At 39.9% G+C, this 20114-nt stretch overlaps 1 protein-coding gene across 1 annotated transcript in view; it reads left to right on the top strand.

The window, feature by feature from the left end:
• Positions 1-1445: 1445 nt before the first annotated feature.
• NHEJ1 (non-homologous end joining factor 1) overlaps positions 1446-20114 on the top strand; it is a 98513-nt gene continuing 79844 nt past the window's right edge. Inside the window, exons 1-5 of the mRNA XM_070957142.1 lie at positions 1446-1589; positions 4649-4838; positions 6119-6328; positions 9173-9311; positions 10693-10751. Coding sequence (XP_070813243.1) covers positions 4650-4838; positions 6119-6328; positions 9173-9311; positions 10693-10751 — 597 coding nt within the window. The 5' untranslated portion in view covers positions 1446-1589; position 4649. The remainder of the gene's footprint in view (positions 1590-4648; positions 4839-6118; positions 6329-9172; positions 9312-10692; positions 10752-20114) is intronic.

Consider the following 20114-nt stretch of genomic DNA (forward strand, 5'->3'; position numbering starts at 1 on the left):
TTAAAACACATAAAATATAGAAAACATAACAGCACAAAACATACCATTATGAACAATAGGACTATCAGATCTCGGCTTCAAAAATCTGAACTATTGTCAACAAAAAGTTGTCTAAATTTTCCAGCCAAGAACTGGCAATACAAGTTAACGGAGGAGGAAGGATTTACAGTATGCCAATTTATTTATTTTATTTTATTTTATTTTGAATTTGTATACCGCCCTTCTCCCTGAGGACTCAGGGCGGTGAACAGCCAAGTAAAAACATCAAGTACAAATATTAAAATACAGTTAAAATATACCTATATAAATTTGGCCCCATTAATTAAAAACAATAAACAAAACACTTAAAAACACTTAAAAAAATTAGGCCAGCCCGGCTTGCTGGAAAAGGAAGGTTTTAAGGGCACGGCGGAAGGCACCGAGGTCTTGGATTCTCCTTATCTCTGGAGGCAATTGATTCCAGAGGGTAGGTGCCCCCACATAGAAGGCCCTTCCCCTGGGGGTCACCAGCCTGCACTGTTTGGCTGATGGCACCCCGAGGAGGCCCTCTCTGTGGGAGCGCACAGGTCGATGGGAGATCGTCGGTGACAATCTCATTTTTGGGTCATTTTCTAATGGCTTGGAACATTTTGCTTTTCACATCAGGACCATTTTTTCAACAAGAGAGTCACTTTTCAAGATCCTTTTTATCTTGTCAATCAGTCAAGTTTATGGATTATTAGAAAGAATATTTGTAATAGATTTAGATAGTAAAGTTGAGGCAGACAGCATTTTTTTCTTTTTGTTCTGCTTTATTTTGCTCTTTTAAACGAGTAGCACATTACAGCTAGCAGTTAAATGCTAAAACGTTTTCACTTTGGTTTTCGGATTAAAGTAGAGCTTGCTTTCTGGACCGCTGAACTAGTGCAGGCTGCATCTTTTTTTTGGTTCTGAGCTTTACTATTATTTTACTAGAGGCGTTCAGGGGCTATCTTCGTGCCTGTTTTTAAAGAGCATATGAATGTACTGCATCCAATTTTAGTCAGAGGAGCCAGAGGAGTCAGGTAGCAAACAGCCTCAAGGCGCAGCAGGAGCAATAGGATTGTTTCCAAGACCTCTCCCCGCTTCCCACTGAGTAATCTCAGTAGTTCCGGTACTCCGTGTGGAGGGAGGGTGTATGTTTATATTATAAGGCAGGACAGCCAGCAAAGTACAGAAGTGCAATATTTGAAGTATCTTCTCCTGCCTCCACATCGCTAATTCTTAAGCAAACAAAACAATTCAATACAAAACAAACAACAAAAGCACGCAATATTACCCACCCTGCCCTACATGGACTCAGTGACGTCCCTTTCCATCTAACTACAACTCCCGGCATGCCTTGGGAGATAAGGGAATTGTGGGAATGGTAGTTTCTAATGGCTAAAACCTTTGGTAAGGCTGCATCCGGGAGGAGTACACTATGGATCATGGAAAACGCTGTTTTAAAAAACCCTCCTCGCGGCTGCAATTCTGCCTTTGCTGACAAAATGCTGTGAGAGCAAAGCCAAGGGAGGTTTTGTTATTGCGACCTGTCTTTGGATTTTCCTTCCCGTTACCTGACCTTGCCGGTAGGATTTCTTCCCTTTCTTTTTGCTTTTCCTAGCCCCCTTTTCCTGCTTCACCCCCACTTGGTTCTTGCCTTTTCTTTCTCTTGGAAACGTTTGAGAAGCACTTTAAAGATGAATTTGGTGCGAGTTACTCAGGTTGAGTCCAGCCTGAAATAATCTCAACATCTGTTGCTCTCAGAATATCTTCAAAATTCCCCTCAAAGCTGTACTGCCTGTAAATGCAAATTTTTAGATCTTTACCCCCCCCCCCCCCCTTTCTCATCATTCTCATCTTTTTCCTTCCTCACTACAAGTTCTAGGCACTTTGAGTACTGTGTATAGGTAGTCCTCGATTTACAAGAGTTCAAAATTACAACAGTACTGAAATAAGTAATTTATGACCGTTTTTCACACTTACAACGCTTGCAATATCCCCATAGTCACGGGATCAAAATTTGGATGCTTAACAACTGACTCACATTTATGACAGTTGCAGTATCCCAGGTCTTGTGATCACTTTTTGTGACTTTCTTACAAGCAAAGTCAATGGGGAAGCCAAATTCACTGAACAACCAGGTTTCTATGGAGATTCTCAGTCATCCAAGCACCTTTGGGTTAACACAGCCAGGTTATTCACTTAACAACTGCAGTGATTCACTTAGCAACTGTTGCACAAAAGGTCAAAATTTACTTAACAAATTTTTCACTTAGCAACAAAAAATTTGGGCTCAGTTGTGGTTGTAAGCTAAGAACTACCAGTACTAATTTGTGATTTTGATTTGGTCTATAAAATTACTGACTTCAGAAGGATTTTGGAGGTTTTGAAAGGAAAGCAGTTATATAAATCAAATATTTCTTTCTCTGGGTTACTTCCCCTGCTTTTAGTCATTCAAATCCAACATGGCTTAGATTCTTTATTTCTTTATTTTTGCTTTTTGGTTGCTGCCCCTTAATTATAGAGTTACCCCGGTTGTATTTTCAATCAAACTAATTTGATCGCAGATGACAGGATTTAATTGGAGCTAATGAAAAACTAAACAAATCCTCCTACACTGTCAAAATGTGCACTCCTAGGCATGTCACTTCTGAATCAAATTGTATAAGAGCAAGCTACAAATAATTTTATTTTTAGAATGTATATTGCTGGGTGAGCTATTGCAAACAATGGAAACACAAATAGCAGTCAGTTACTCTTGCTGTTCCGTAAGTTTCTGATTTTTTCCCCTTAAGCTTTAACCCTATCTTCATTCACCACTTTTTAAAACCTGCTTTGTGTACCTTTTATAATGTGGTGTGCTTTACTGTTTATTTACAATATTTTATGTTGCTTTTCATTAAAAGTATGCCAAAGTGATTTGCAGACAAAATTGATAAAATAAATAACTAAAGTAAAACAAACATAGAAAATATGAAACAGTAAAAACAGAAAACTGATTATAGTAAAGCACTATAATCAACAGTTGTTAGGTCAGATGACTTTCAAACTGGTAGATCTGGGGAATATCTGGAGGCAACTCCATAAATTAGTAATGTTTATCAAAAGTTTGTAAAACTTTCATAAAGGGAACTGCTAAATTCGCACTGGAAGTATGTAGTTCCAGACAGTAAAGCATCATCAGAACATAATTATTCTGTAGGCTGTGCCTATAGACCAGGGGTGAAATCTAAAAATTTTCGCTACTGGTTCTGTGGGCGGGGCTTAATTAGTGGGTGTGGCTTGTTGGTCAGGTGACTGGGTGGGCGTGGCTTGTTGGTCAGGTGGGCGTGGCCAAGTAAATGCACTTCTTTGCTTTTTTTAACCTACAAAACAAAACACTACATAACTGGCTCACCCACAATGTAAAAGCAGCTGTGCTAGACCCAAAATGGCCCCTGCAACAAGCAGGAACCTCACACAGGCACAAAAAGCCCAAAAAACCAACTTTCACACTTTACACACACACAACACAACATAACTGGCTCACCTACAATGTAAAAGCAGCTGTGCTAGACCCAAAATGGCCCCTGCAACAAGCAGGAACCTCACACAGGCACAAAAAGCCCAAAAAACCAACTTTCACACTTTACACACGCACAACACAACTGGCTCACCCACAATGTAAAAGCAGGGGCAAAATGGCCCCTGCAACAAGCAGGAACCTCACACAGCCACAAAAAGTCCAAAAAACCAACTTTCACACTTTACACACACAAAATTCCACATACAGCTTTGTGAGATTTTGTGTTTGTGTAGTTAGAGTGAAACACTACAGAAACACACTAAATCTCAGAAAGCTGCACAAATATTATTTTATTTTATTTTATTTTTATATAAAAGCAGCTAAATTTAAAACTTCCTAAACTTTAAATGGCTAGGTCTAAAAAAAGAACAACTAAAAAAACCCCAATTAACTATTTTTTTTTAAGCTCCCAAAGAGGAAAAAAACTTGCAGGCAGGCAGAAAGAGCTGCTCACCAATGAGCTTGATTGCAGGCAGGGAGATTCAGTTGCTTGCTGATGTAATGGATTGCAGGGATTACAGCAAGTGAAGCAAGGCAGGCGTGCGAAGGTAAGAAAGCTGGAGGCTGGGGGGGAAGGGATTTTTGCTACTGGTTCTCCGAACTGCCCGCCGCCATTGCTATGTACTCTCCCGAGCCGGTCCGAACCGGGAGCATTTCACCCCTGCTATAGACTATTAACTGCCATTTTATCTTACAACACAGGAATATATTTGGTGGTGATATTAAAACTATAACTAGGCATTAGTTTGTGATTGCAGGAATATATTTTAATGCTGCACGGTTTTGCACCTATTTATGCCAAGAAAAACAAACAAAAAATGCAGGCAAGTTTGGAGTAAGCCATGTTATATATCCGAATTTACAATACATTGAGAGCTTTTAATGAATTATACCAGAATTCAAAGCATGTTTTTTTAGAATGAAAACTCAGACCTTCATCTTCAATATAAAAATAAAGATTTTAAAGCTACGTTTTCCTGTACTTTGGCATGCTATGATAGGTGTTTGCAATGCTTTGCCAGTATCTTCAATGTATAACATATTTAAAGAAATAAAATCGAAGGATATTATTGTTTACAGGATGGAGACTTCAGATGACCCACAGATTAAACTCCTTCTGCAGCCTTGGGCTTCAGTTTGTTTTTCTGAATCTACCAGAATGATGGCTAAGGCTTGGTTTTGTGATTCTAGCTATATCTTGCTCCTCTCTGACCTCAGTAATATGTGGTATGAAAGTGCAAATACTGAAGTAATACAACAGAGGTCAAAGGTAAGTAAAAAATTAAAATTATGAAATCATTCAGGGTATTTTATTCTAAAGGTCCTCGATTTACAACCGTTCATTAGTGTCTATTCAGAATGACAAAGGCACTGAAAAAATGACTTATGACCAGTTCTCACACTTACAACTGTCTCAGCATCCCCAAAGTCACATGATCAAAATTAGGGCTTTTGGTAACTGGCACTTATTTATGATGGCTGCAACATTCCACGGTCACATGATCACCATTTGAGACTTTCCTGGATGTCTTCCAACAAGCAATGTCAATAAAGAGTGTTGGATTCACTTAATGATCTCATGATTCATTTAACAACTGCAGAAATTGGGTGTGACTCACTCACTTTGCTGAGCAATGTCAATTCTGGTCCCAGTTACGGTAATAAGTCGAGGACTACCTCTTTTCCAGTTTGATGCTTCCCAGATGTATTGTAATATAGCTTGAAAAATTGACAGCCTATATGTTATTGGATAGTAGAGTTTGTAATTTAGGACAGTGGTCCCCAAACTTTCTGGTTTGGTGGACCGGAGGGAAGGGAGAGGAGATGGTTCTGTGTGAGCAGCAGGGATGCCCACTAGCACATATAGCTCCATTTGCTTAAGCGGTGTGCGTGTGCACCCTCTGCTTGCACAAATGGAAATTCACCCACAAGTGGGCGAGCCTGCCATTTGTGCAAGTGGAGCTGCATGCGCTTGCTTGCCTGCCACTTGTGTGACCCAGTTCCGAATGGGCCGTGGCCCGGGGTTGGGGACCCCTGGTTTAAGATATCCAAACAAGGAAGGGTGGGTAGCTGGGTGGGTGGGTGGGAGGGAGGGGGGGAAGCTGGAAAGAACCGATCAGTCCACTTCAGCAGGTAGGCTATTAACCTAAGTTTAAAGGAAAATCCTAGGAAAAGGAATCTGCAGAGAAGTAATTCTGAATTACAAGAAGCAGATGCTACGTAAATTGTCATCTTGTTTCTCCACTTCACTAGGAAAAAGTCATCCAGGTCTGAAATGAAATTATAAAATGAAACCAATGTGTTATTCCCAAAACAAACCAAATATTAAGAAAGATGTCCAATCTGTACAAAAATATAGTTTTTGAGTTCTAGATTGGGCAGCATATAATTTTTTAAAAAAGAAATGACTGAATTTGGTCTCCCAGCAATGTCTTAGTATGGACTCTGAAGCTTCTGGACAGTTTAGGTGCTTACATACACAGCTATGAAATGAGATTATGTTATGTTCTTTGAAGAATATTATTATTATTATTATTTCATTTTATGTAGGAGCTGAATAAACGGCTAACTGCTCCTGTAGCCTCCATTCTGAACTGCCTGCAGAACCTGTTATCTCCTCTTTTGGAAGGGAAAGAGAACAGCTCCGTCTCCTTCTCCTGTCAGCTTAGCTCTGGCACACTTTTACTCCATGTGAAGAGTGAACTTCTAGGATTGCCCTTCTACTGGGATTTTCACTGTGGGGCAGCACCTCTTGAGATGGTGAGTTGAAGAATGATGTTTTCAAATAGGAGAAAAAGTTGAAAATTTCTGTTCTAGGGACATGATGATGTTTGGCTATCAGAAGATTCCTAAAATCTCCTTGGATTTGGAATTGCTGCATAGGCACAAATTAAAGACAGTATTGATGTAATATATTGAAGTGTCACTTTTCTATTTGTAGCTTTTGGTTCAACCCTGCCTGTTGGAAGATGCTCTAGTTCTGCCAGTAGTAAATGGCTTGTTTACCTATGGTTTACTAAATAGCCTACAGTTGGCTTTCATATCTTTATTTATTTATTTATATGCCACCCTTCTCCGGAGACTCAGGGCGGCTTACAACGCGTCAAGCAATAGCCTTCATACTTTTGTATATTTATACAAAGTCAGCTTATTGCCCCCACAATCCGGGTCCTCATTTTACCTACCTTAGAAAGGATGGAAGGCTGAGTCAACCTTGAGCCTGGTGAGATTTGAACTTGCAGTAATTGCAGGCAGCTGAGGTTAATAACAGTGCCTTAGTCTGCTGCGCCACCAGGGCTCTATATAACATGCGAAGTCAAGATAAAGCAAACCTTATTAACTAAATGAGCCATTGTGAAATTAGGAGCAAGGCTACACTGATAATCAATTGTCAGAAGATCATCAATTGTCAGAATAGTGTTTTTTTAGTGTAATACAGAACTTAGTGTACAAACATAGAGATATGGTGATTTTATACATATGAGTATGTGTATGTATAAAATCACCATATCCCAGTGATGGGTTGCCTCCAGTTCGGACCGGTTCGCAAGAACTGGTGGTAAAACTGGCGGGAGGCTCTGCCCACCGGCCCTGCCTTCATCAGGTTCTGCGCATGTGCAGAAGCTTCTGCACATGCGCAGAAGATCGCGAGTGAGCAAAGCAAGCACACACGCGCGGCCCTGTTGCGAACCGGTAGTAAAGGTAATTAGAACCAACCCCTGCCATATCCCTATGTTTTTACGCTATGTACGATATATATACCGTGTGTAGGTGTGTGTATGGCTTTATTTTGATGTTGTAAGATGCCCAGATTTCCTTGTAGTGAATTGGGCGGCAAAAAAATTTAATACATACATACATACATACATAGAACTGGTAGAGAGAAGTTCCCTGAGGATGGGCTCCAGCACAACTCCGAAAGTTCGGAAGACTAAACCTCTAGTCCTGGTGACTGACCCAGATTGGATTCTGCAACATTATCCTGGGACACAAATATTTGCCTTCATTCGTAAGAGGGGAGTGATTTATTCTCCAAAACACCAGAGGGCAGGACAAGAAGTAATGGGTGGAAGCTTGTTAAAGAATGATCCAATCAATATAAATAAAAATGTAAATGTTTGTTTGTTCAAAATCTTAAATCTCCGAAAGTTCTTCACTGATTGCTTTGAAATTTTGACACAACGTTGCATTTGAATACGTGGGTGTTTTTATATACCTATATTATATAGATGTCACACCTGTGACAGGTAAAAACATGCTTTTTTGAAAAACAGCGCCATCTGTTGGACATAAAAGCAACACACGCTATACTAAATATTTTACTATTCCATTTCAATGTTCACAAAGGGAAATTATTGGCACTCGGTCAAAAAATATTGTATACCCACAAGACTGAGCCATGGCAACGTGTGGCCGAATACAGCTAGTCTAGAAATAAGAAGAAATTTACTGACAGAACAATTAATCAATGGAATAGCTTGCCTCTTAGAGTTGTAGGTGTGCCATCAGCAGAGGTTTTCAAAAATAGACTGGACAACCATTTAACTGGGACGGTTTAAGCTCTCCTGCCTTGAACAGAGGGTTGGGCTAGAAGATCTCCAAGGCCCCTTCCAGCCTTATCATTCTATGTTTTAAGAAAATGGCAAGCGGATGATGTTTCAAATCAACTCTGCTAAAGTAAATGGATAAATATGCCATACTTAATGTTTAATTAATTTTAATTTTGCCGTTGGTACACCAGGGGGCACTCCAGGCTCAGGTAATGTACTTTTGCTGGTTCCCAAACATCTGGATTCCTTGAATTCTGAATTCCACTATTACACTCATATTGAAATAAGAGACATGCCTTTTTTTAAAAAATAGAGAGATGTGGTGACTTCGGTATAGAATGACTTTTTTTAGTTTTGCAATCTTGCAAGACTTGATAGTATTATTTTAAAAGGATTCTGGCCATGCTGGCTGATAGGATTTACAATATATTAAAACAACTGGAGAGAACTAAATTGGAGGAGGCAGATTTGGAATATTACAGAAGGATAAGCAAGGGCTGTTGGTTTTTGCTTCTTAATACATTTTCCCCTATTATTCAGGATGAAAAAGAATTTAGGATTTTTCAGGGAAAAGATGAATCTTAGCAACACCAATTACTATAATAGTATTTAAAAGTTATGAATGCATAGAAGAGACATATCCATGGCACCATCCTATTTTAAATGTAGTGATTCCTTTTGATTTTAGCATCTCTTCCCTCCTTGAGTTATAATTGCATAATTTCTTCCTACGTACCCTTTTGGATGATGTTGGACAAAGCAGAGACCATATCTGAATTATGAGATGCCTTTTTGCAGGAGAAAAAACAACAACCCTCTTCTATGTGGCCGATAGACTCTTCCAGAAGACAACAAGAAAGCAGGAAGTACATGCAGTGGTCTGCAATGAAATAATAGAGAAATCTTTTCAGACTTGCATATTACTTTTGCTGGTCTCCTATAGCAGCCCTCTCTAAAAATGTTGAGATGAAACATCAGTTATAAATGGTTGTTACCTGATGCTTGGCCCTCTGCTATCACTGCTGCTACTTATGCCCTTTTTTCTCTATGACAGATGTCCCGCCACCTTCTAAGGCCTCTCATGGCAATGAGTTTGGCCTTACACGGTCAGGTACAGGAGTTGGCATCTTTGCTGCTCCAGAAGGATGCAGAGATTGAAGACTATCGGGAGAGCGGAGCTACTCTCAGTCTAGGTGAGATGCTGTTTGGTCTCCACTGTGCTTTAAAGCTTTTCTTCTTCATCAATGCTGGCCCTGAGGGTGTTGTGGCCCGCCAGCGGCCAGCAGAATTGGCAGCAGATTCGGACAGTGAGGAGGTTGGGGAGGAACATGGGCCAGTCCTGGAGTCTGGTGAAGGCTCAGACGATGGCTCTGAGTCAGAGGTAGAGAGGGGGCCAAGGCCATCTGGTAGTTCTTTGCTGCCTCCAGAGTCTCCGGAGTCTGACATCAGCGAGGCAGAAGAACAGCGTGAGCCTGTTCCCAGTGTGCGCATACGCAGAGCTACCAGGAGACAGGAACAATTAAGGAAACAGGGTCGACTTGGGAGTAAGGTTTGGAGATGATTGGCCCCTCCCATAAGACATAAAAGAGAAGCAAATGGGATGTGAGCTTTTGCAGGAAGCAATTAGTTCATCTGGCCGATTCAAGATCTGAAAATTCTGTTTGTGACTCTGTGCCAAGTTTGGCCTTGTCCTGCATCTGGAAATTAGGTCTTTGGCAGCGTTCCACGTGAGATAGGTGGGTGTTGATAACCTTCCTCTGAAAAACTGTTTATCAAGCCTTGCAGACTGTAAATGAAAGTAATTTACAGCCATGTGAATTAAAGAGGTTTGCTGGGACTAAGTTTGTGCTGTTTACTTTCTAAGGAAGCCTAGGTCATCTTTTACTTTCACATGTGCGAAGATCCACTAAGAATTTGGAGCAAATGGAAACTGCTTTTCCATCATTCTTTCCACCATAAAGTTGTATTCAAACTCATGTTTCTGCTTGAGATATTGGCTCTTCTAATTCTTACCATCTGGAGAACTGAAAGATTCATGCCAGTTAGGCAAGAATTGGGGTTGAGGTTTTGATGAGTTTGGTTCTCTGAGACAAAACAGCAGTTCAAGAGCAAATAGAATTAGAATAGAATAGAATAGAATAGAATAGAATAGAATAGAATAGAATAGAATAGAATAGAATAGAATAGAATAGAATAGAATAGAATTCTTTATTGGCCAAGTGTGATTGGACACATAAGAAATTTGTCTTGGTGTATACGCTCTCGGTGTACATAAAAGAAAAGATACATTCGTCAAGAATCATAAGGTACAATACTTAATGATAGTCATAGGGAAACAGTCAATATAAATCTTAAGGATACCAGCAACAAGGTTACAATCATACAGTCATAAGTGGGAGGAGATGGGTGATAGGAACAATGAGAAGATTAATAGTAATGCAGACTTAGTAACTAGTTTGACAGTGTTGTGGATGTGACTATCTGAATTTTCTTTCAAATCTAAACAGCAATAGAGAGCTTGCAGGCATGGCTTCTTCAAAACTCTCCCTATTTACTTTGATATTTCTATTGCAGAACGTCTAAAAACAGAACCCTTTAAAGAAGAATCTTTCCTGCACACATTTGAGACTGAGGTACAATTTTCCTTTTATTATTTAGCATTTGTGCAGTGGGGAAAATGCTTCTCCTAAGTTAATGTAACAAACTCTATCATAATCAATTATGGACTCTACTGGTACATTGTTCTGAATGCTTTAATATTATATCTATTGGATGTCCTATTTTATTCAATATTTTATTTTGGTCCCATGCCAGATCATTTGATTGCTCTTTCAATAAACTTCATATATACTGATGAGCATTGCTTTGGTTGGCCATGGGAATGGGAAGGAAGGTCTTTGTTACATTAAGGCAATGTGGCTTTAGTATAGGATGATTTAATGTTTGTCTTTCTGTGCTATTATGCATTCATGCTTTGAAGACCAAAGAAAATGAAGCATTGTCGCATTATGCTAAGTAAAGGATCAGTTAGCATGATATCTGATTATATCATGGAGAATGAATTAGCTTGGAGTTTCAATGATATGTGAAACTTACCAATATAATATTTGCTTTATTATTTAATAATAATGCTAGTAAACAATAAGAAAATAATTGAAATGGTATGTGAAGCTATTGATTCTGTGAAATTCTCATAACCTGCAAAGCTATAATTTCCATACTTCTTTAAGAGGATATAATGTGGTTAAATTGATATTGAACAAAAGAATCAGTACAACAAATATTTAACAAATTATTTCCTCTTGCCTACCATTACTATTAAAATTTCAGAGATCTCTTGTAGAAACTTTTATCTTGATAATGCCAATGTTAAAACCCTCAAATGGCCAGAGCTGAGAATATTAAACACTACTTATTGCTCTTATGTAGCTTATTCTTTGTCAGCTCTGTTTATTATTACTATTATAGTTGGTCACATAATCAGACAGATGTTTAGACTAGATTCGGCATTTTAGTCCATCTATCGAGTCCTTCCCAAGGATTTGGGATAGGCCTGTGATGGCGAACCTATGGCACACGTGCCACAGGTGGCACGCGGAGCCATATCTGTGGGCACGTGAACATTGCCCTAGTTCAGCTCCAGTGTGCATGTGTGCGCTGGCCACCTGATTTTTGGGCCTTCCGGGCCCACCGGAAGTCGGGAAAAAGGCTGTTCTGGCCTCCGGAGAGCCTCCGGGGGGTGGAGACCTTCTTCGCCCTCCCCAGGCTCCAAGAAAGCCTCTGGAGCCTGGAGAGAGCGAAAAACAGGCCTACAGGGCCCACTGTGCCATCATGTGCCAAAAGTGGGGGGAGTGCGGGGGGGTCGCGCACGCATGCGTGGTGGGGGTGAGGCATATTGAATTATGGATGTGGGCACACACGCGAGCAACACCCCCCCCCCGCGACCCCCGCTTTTGGCATGCAACAGCAAAAAGGTTAGCCATCCCTGGGATAGGCAATATTGTTGTCTGATGGTGTTAAAAGTATTGTTTCAGGATGTAAACTGTTCCAAGTAAAGCTGCTTTTTGCAATTGATGGATGGTAAGTTTGTCAATGCCTGAATAAGGTTGCTGGGCAACAGCCTTCCAACACACTAAGGGAGGAGAATTAGACATGTTTCACCTCTTTTATTACTGTAGGGTATGCTCAAACATGGCCACACACCAGGGGTGAAATGCTACCAGTTTGCATCGGTTCGGGCCAACTGGTAGCAATGGCGGCGGGTGGTTCGGAGAACCGGTAGTGGCGGCAGTGCAAGGCTCCACCCACCCGCCTGGACATCGTTACTTCCTGGTTTTAACCAGGAAGTAACCTGTTTTTTACCCTCTGCGCGCAGAGGGTCCAAAATCGCACATGACGCATGCGCACTTCCGAATCGGTAGGGAAGGTAAGTAGATTTCACCCCTGCCATACACCTATGCTTGATCAGATACATCTTTTGTTCTCCTCCACCAGTACTCCAGAGCAATTTCTCATTGATTTGTGAGACAGTTCCTTCAAGGGCCTGGTTGTTTGCTGGCTGTAAGAGCTACCAGAGACCTTGATGAGAATGTACCCAAGCAGGGTGGCAGAAGAGACCTCTGCTCTTATTTAGCAGCTGAGGCACCCTGAATTTAGTTTACATAAAAGCAGTGGTAAGAGTATTCTTGAGGCTCATTGTCGGGTATGCAAGAACTCAGACTGGTTTTATCTAAGAGGTCTCATTTGGAAGTCCTTTCTGCTCTTTTTTTTTTTTTTTTTTTTTTGAGTGACTTTCCAAGGCCGAATAGCCCATCTGCATAATTTCCTTTAAAAGAACTGCCAATATACAGCCTGATGTTCCTTTTAGGACAGTACAGTGTAAGCAACAAATCTGAAAGCAATTAATGTGTATAGTATGACTTCCTCCCCCCACAGAAAATTTTATGCAGTGCCTAGATTTACCGTTTGTCTGGTGGGACTAATTCAGTTTAGTAGTTGTCAGATTATGCAGAATGTATCCGATTGCCAAGTTGTTGAAAGTTCTTCTCAATAAATGGTTCTAATTGGTGGTAACCAGGGAATTGCTCTTAGTAATTCAGCAGCCGTAGCTCAGTGAAAAATAAGATGGGTATAAAACTTTTCTGTTTAATCACAAACATCTCCAAGCAGGGCTGCTAAAGATTTCTGTCAAAAACTCGGGAATGATACTATTGATGGCCTGTTTAAGCTATAATTTGCTTTGTATGGTACTTTGCATGAAGCCAAGTGTTCTGGTTTGTAAATTTTTATGGTTTAGCATGTGGTATGAACCAAGCTCCACTGTGGCTTGTTCAAGAAACCATGTTTAAAGCAGTCATGATGTGTAAACTGAGCCAGTGTCATATTCACTTGATGTACTATTTTTGAAAAACAGAAGATTGTAGACCTTTTCTTGACTTGAGCTACACCTTTGCCATAATTGTCCGTAGAATTCCAAAAATATATATGGAGTAAAAAGACTAATTGAAAACCTTTGCTGAGAAAAAAAGGATTAGTGAGTCAGTGCTAGATTGTTGCAGTGACAAGCTTTGAGAAAACTAAATAGAAGGTGATTCTCAGATTAAAATAAAAGTTAGAGGAATCTAAGATCCTGGAGGAAGAATCACCCTTCAGAACAGAAATGTGTGGATCAGTGGTGAAATCCATTTTTTTTTACTACCGGTTCTGTGGGCGTGGCTTGGTGGGTGTTATGTGGCTTGGTGAGTGTGGCAGGGGAAGGATACTGCAAAATCTCCATTCCCTCCCCACTCCAGGGGAAGGATACTGCAAAATCCCCATTCCCTCCCCACTCCTGGGGGAATGATATTGCAAAATCTCCATTCCCACCGCACTCTAGGGCCAGCCAAAGGTGGTATTTGCCAGTTCTCCGAATTACTCAAAATTTCCACTACCGGTTCTCTGAACTGCTCAAAATTTCTGCTACCTGCTGGATTTCACCCCTGGTGTGGATGTAACTATATGTTCATATATGTGAAATGTTAAATGTTATGCAAAAGAGGACATGTGGCCAGGTAAGATGCAAGAACATTTTTAAAAGGCCACTTGAGATTTTACTTTGGAGTATTCCTTTTCAGTTTTGTAGGAGTATGTAACATTCAATGTGTTTTAAAAGGGAAGATAAATTTGTAATTATGTTTTTTATAAGATCTTGATTGAAGCCTTCTAGCTTTAACAGTTTCGTGTGTGTATGAAGCTTTTCCATTCTGGTGACTAGATAACTATATTCATCATCTCCAACCATGCAGGGAATTATGGGGAAATCCCAGTACATTTAGAGGGCTCCAGGTTGTAGGAAACTAATCTATGCGATGTCTGTACTAGGCTAGACAGCTGTTACCTTACTGAGTTGCTCTGCAGGAGATTTTCCTTGGACAATATGTACTGTAGGGTTTTATCAGTAGTCATAACTATGGTCATGAAGAGCTCTTGTGTTCATAGGGCTGAAAGTTTACTTCGTCCTTAGTTAAGAGAAAAAAAAAAAAGCCATGTATTGTAAGTTGCTTAGGTATAACAGATTTAAATATTGCCTGTCTCCTGATAAAAATTGCCCAGAATATTTTTAAGTACTATGGTCCTGATTTTGCTACACATCTGCCCATCCTTGCACAATTTTCTCCAGCAAACAGGATGTGGAAAGGTGAAAGATCAATCTGGGCTGGACCAGAAGGATGTACCATCAAAATAAACAATTCTGAAGAGGAAGATAAACAAACAGGCGGTTCCCCGATGTGCCTGTCACTCCTGGGCAGGCTAAAAGCAAAAAGTGGGCTATCTATGAGAGTGTGGCCCATACTGACCACTGACCACTGACGTCAGTAAATTCTGGGTCAAAGGTAGTATTAGAAGAATTGGAAAGACTGATGGGAGGAGGGGATTTCTTGGTTGGGCCCAGGGAGGTCTAGACATGGGGTATATTTGCATGTCTTGGAAACTATATAGGGCAGGGGTCCCCAAACCTGGCAGCTTTAAGACTTGTGGACTTCAACTCCCAGAATTCTCCAGCCACCATAGCTGGTTGGAGAATTCTGGGAGTTGAAGTCCACAAGTCTTAAAGCTGCCAGGTTTGAAGACCTCTGATATAGGGACTGTGGAGCAGGAACTAGAAGACCCAGGAAACTGGAATGTCCAGGTAGAGACCATGATGTTTTTGGCCTAACGTCTCGATGATTGAGAATTCTAGGAACTGTAATCTTAATACATATGGGGAGGTGCTTGTTTGGGGAAAGTTTTATTATTATTATTATTATTATTATACAAGGTAGGAATATAGACTGAAATAAAATCCAGGACTTATCTACATATGACAGAATGTCACAGTATAAGTTGATGGAAGAATAAAAAAAATGGCAGACGATACTTTTTTGAAGAAAAAGAAGGATTTTTTAAAATGCTCTCACTATTTTAACCAATTATAATTCCAGGATGATTAACTTGATAGGACATATACTTGAGACAGGCAACCTTTTTTATTTTGAGGGTGTATTTCAAAATTTAAAACAGCCTCTTGTTTGGGTCCTCCAAAAATAAGTGGACAGTGTGGGCCATGGCCGATTCTTCTGCAAAAGGTTCTTCTGTTGGGCATGGCTTTTCACCAAAATACTGGTTTTCTAGAGAGCAATCTGGTGATGATAACTCCCTAGCTTCCTTGGTCACATGTGGGGTGGTGATGGGGCCTTGGAACACTTTCAAAAACAAAGGCTGGAATACTCATCGTTTAATTTTTGTAAAGAATGCTAATGAGGCTTGGGTGCATTCTTATGAATAGCAATGATACCAGAACGTGGTGCTTTATTGTGTTACCTGTCAAATTTTTCATCATGGTTTCGATACATGATTGGTATGTGTCACATATGAGCATTCCTGCAGTTGATAAATTATTCCTTTGCTTTTTATTTGCATTCCCTTTGACTATCAATAAGGCTGCATCTGAATTTTTTTTTTTCACAAGACTTCTTTTAATTGATAATTTTGCTATATCTCACATTATTGTCTCCTCATCAGGGTCTTTTTTGTGTCATATAGAGCCCTTGAAAGTCCTTTTATAGAAAATGCATTCACTTAGGCAATAATTGTCAGTCTTTGTGTGTAGGTGAGGGGGGCACTATTTGTTTCTTGCTGTCATTGTAAAGGCTTTACTATAGTTGTTCACTGCAGCTTTAGGCTGCAACTGGGTTGGATTGGGTTACTTTACTATTAGGTTATGATATTGTGTAATTCTGTGTTTTCTTTGTCATGAACTGCCTGGAATCTTTTTTATTGTGGTGGTTTACACATCTTGAATAACCAAAAATAAAAAATGAATGACTAAGGCAGGTTCAATGCCAGGAAAATCTAATCCCCAAAAGTTTAGGAACCAACAGTAAGGTGCACCAGTATCTAAAAAGAAGCCACTTACCATAATATTGCCTTCCTTCCAACCCTGCTGAATATGACTTAGAACAACACTCTCAAAGCATACTTACGCCACGATTCCATGAGAATACATAGTAATACAGGCAACAAGTGGAGAAGTCAAGTGATTTATCATTCTGAAAGTAGCAGATCTCATGTTAAGGAGTGACAAAGTTGCTAGGTGGGTCTTCTTAAAACCTGAGTAATAGAAGAAGTATGGAATAACTCACCATCTTGCTTTAGGTTCTACAACCCTTTTCTCATGTAATTTTTTTTTCTACTGAGTGGGTCAGAATCAACAAATTTATGAAAACCCATTTCCGGAAACGTGGAAAAACTTTCTAGCTAAAGTATTTGGAGAATTGCTATGGGGTGGATGGGAACAATTTCCTAAACATCCTCATTCTATTCCATCATTATTAAGACTGTTCAAAGAGTTGAGTCACAACAGATCTATTTTATATCCCTTGACCAAGAGCACCTTAAGCAAAAAACGGACCTTAAACTGAATGGCATAAGAGGCAAACTATATTCAATCCGTGCCTTATCTTTTGACTATGCTTATGTAGAGCGTTATCAATTATTTATGTGGAAAAAGTCAGCTCTGCTGCTTACTTTCTGTTTGATAAGGCAGAAAGTGATGTATCTATATTTACGGTAGATGGCAACAGATTTATATTGGTAAACATAATGCATCTGGAATCATAGCAAGTTTAATAGCCTGATATGCTTGGCTTCGTGGTTTTGGAACTCAGTAATCTTGCTTTTGATAGTGATCATTTGCTTTATGAAAAGATGAGTTATAAGATGGATTCAATGGTATATGTAAACTGGTCCCTTAATCAGGTGATTCTTGGCCTATTTTGTCTGATTGCCCCAGTATTTCAGTGTTTGAGATATATTTGTTTCTGTTAAAGCTACTTCTCTGAAATCCAATTCGGTCACAAGCAAAGATACATTCATCAAGAATCACAAGGTACAACACTTAATGATAGTTATGGGGTACAAATAAGCAATTGAATCATATTAGGAAGCAGCATTAAGGATACCAGCAACAAGGTTACAATCATACAGTCATAAGTGGGAGGAGATGGGTGATAGGAATGATGAGAAGATTAATAGTAATGCAGACTTAGTAACTAGTTTGAGTGTTGAGGGAATTATTTGTTTAGCAGAGTGATGGTGTTCAGGAAAAAAGATTTATTGGACATAAATATATAATTATATTTATCTTGTCTTGGTCTTTCTGTGTACCACAAGAAGCTGTATCTTTCTCCAGCTCAGTCTCTTGGCTTTCTAAATAAACAAGATCTTAGATATTGCTTTCTTGAATGAATGTATAGAAATTTCTATTTTTCAGCATTTACAGGGCCTCTTGTGTTACTAGGTATTACTAACATACAGTATATCCTATTCTGTATGAGCTCTGCAATTTTGGATCATCTGTCACTTTCCACCTCCATTGCCTGCCCATGCTCTCCAAACTCATTACTAGAAGAGGTGTGTTTCTTTGCCTTTGATAGTGCATTTTTCTCAGATTGTTTCCCCCCCCACCCCATAATCACTATCTTAATTGCAAATTATTGATGCTTTCTTTTGCAGGTGGGGAGCACGTTGTCAAAGTCTGTTTATATCCTCTCTTCAGTTATGAAACACTAGTTTTATATCAACACACTACAGTGTAGCTTTTACAGTGTATCCCAAAAGACTCTACAACCATGATGGCGAACCTATGGAACGCGTGCCGGAAGTGGCACACAGAGCCATCTCTCCGGGCATGCCAGCCGTCGCCAGTTGATCTTCTGGGTTCTGGTGCGCACATGCACACCTGCCAGCTGGTCTTCACATGCGCATGCGTGCCAGAAACCGGAAGACCATGTGACCGGCACGCATGTGCATGCCGAAAACCGGAAGCTCAGCTTCCCAGCGCACACATGCGTGCCAGGGAGCTGCTCTTCTGGTTTCCGGCACTCTTCCAGCGCTTTCCGGAGCTGCTCTTCCGCGCTTCCCCCTGCATGGGCATGCACGCTCCCGTTTCGGCACTTGGTGCCAAAAAGGTTCACCAATAGTTCTCTACAATATATCCCAGAGGTGCTTTTCCAAAGTCAACTGGACTGTCTTGGGTTTCTTTTTCCCTTGAAAATGTTTTGTTTTTCATCCAAGAAACTTCTTCAGTTCTGTCCTACCCATGAACCAGAGAATGCCTCATAGTTTTCAAGGAAAACTATGGTCACAGTGGTCTTGGGGATGCTTTCCAAAAGGCAATTGAGCTTTCTTGGTTTTGTTATTCTAAACCTCTTCAGTAATGTAGATATGACTTTCTTTTTTTGGTGAAATACTGGTGCATGGTCTCCAATTTGACTCTGATAAGTAGGATAAATGGTAGTAAGCATAAAACTTATCAAAGAAAGGCAGGCCACATTCTGTCTAACACATAGTTTAATTTCTTCTTTTCTTGTGGAGGTATGCGGGTGATCTCAAGGAACCAACTGGCAGAACAGGATTGCTTAGCCTTGATTGTAAATAGGTGGCTTTTTATCATTGTGACCTGTGGAAAGATTAAACCTGTTGATCTCAGTTTCCTTGTTAAACTGGAAGCTCATTCCATCCCATTTAACTTTTCATAACTCCCTCAAAATTTGATTACATTATCAGGCCTAGGAGCCCGAAGGGAACTGTGAGTTATTGAGGTGGTTCCACAATTGTTAATATTTGTTGATCTCTCCTTGCCTTTTGATTGTTATAATAATGTTAAAATAGAAATTTTATTGCTTGCTTTCATATAATTATTTTTTATTTTTTATTGTATGCCACTCATCTGGGCAATATGATGAATAAATAAAGCTTTTCTAAGCTGTGAACAGAGCCTCTGTTATGGTGGTATTGCCTCAGACTAGCTCCTATCTTTCTAGTGTCTCTTTCCCCAGCAAAATCTGATGCCATTTTAGCTGGTCAATCAGTGTAATACATATTATGATGGAAACCTGAAGAGGAGAGGTATTCATTATATAACAATTCTTGCTTCTTAATGTGGCTGCTTTAACTCACATAGAAGAAACATGTGGTACCTTTCAATCTATATACTATACTATTTTGAATGTTTTATGGATGATTACTTATCTTTATAATTCTCCCCTTTAAAAGTTTCCTTGAACATGATAAGCATGTACCAAATATAAAGTGGTCAGCCCAAATCTCTGCGTAAGGGAGCATTTCAGTATATAGCCTTCGAACCAATGGTCATATGTGGCACAATTTGGGAAGAATTTTATTAGCAAGGGCAAAAAGTGTGCCTAGCAATCTTGTTGTGACCTTCCTCTCAGATGTGTGTAGCAACAATGTCCCAAGAGGCAAGTAGCTCTGTAAGGTGCTTTAGAGAGTTTGCCTTCTATTGCTAAAAGAGCACCAAGATCACTGGAGAAAGTGGTAGACCAGGATCTCTATAAAGCAAGGGTGTCAAACTTGATTTTATTAAGGATCACATTGGGATTGTGTTTGACCTGGGGGGGGGGCAAGGTGGGTGTTGCCAGTTTGACGTCATTCTTGTCAGGGGCACCTGAACTCCA

The sequence above is a fragment of the Pituophis catenifer genome, unplaced genomic scaffold (assembly GCF_029215685.1).
Source record: "Pituophis catenifer annectens isolate HBS135680 unplaced genomic scaffold, rPitCat1.0.hap2 SCAF_1, whole genome shotgun sequence".
NCBI classification, from domain to species: Eukaryota; Metazoa; Chordata; class Lepidosauria; order Squamata; family Colubridae; genus Pituophis; species Pituophis catenifer.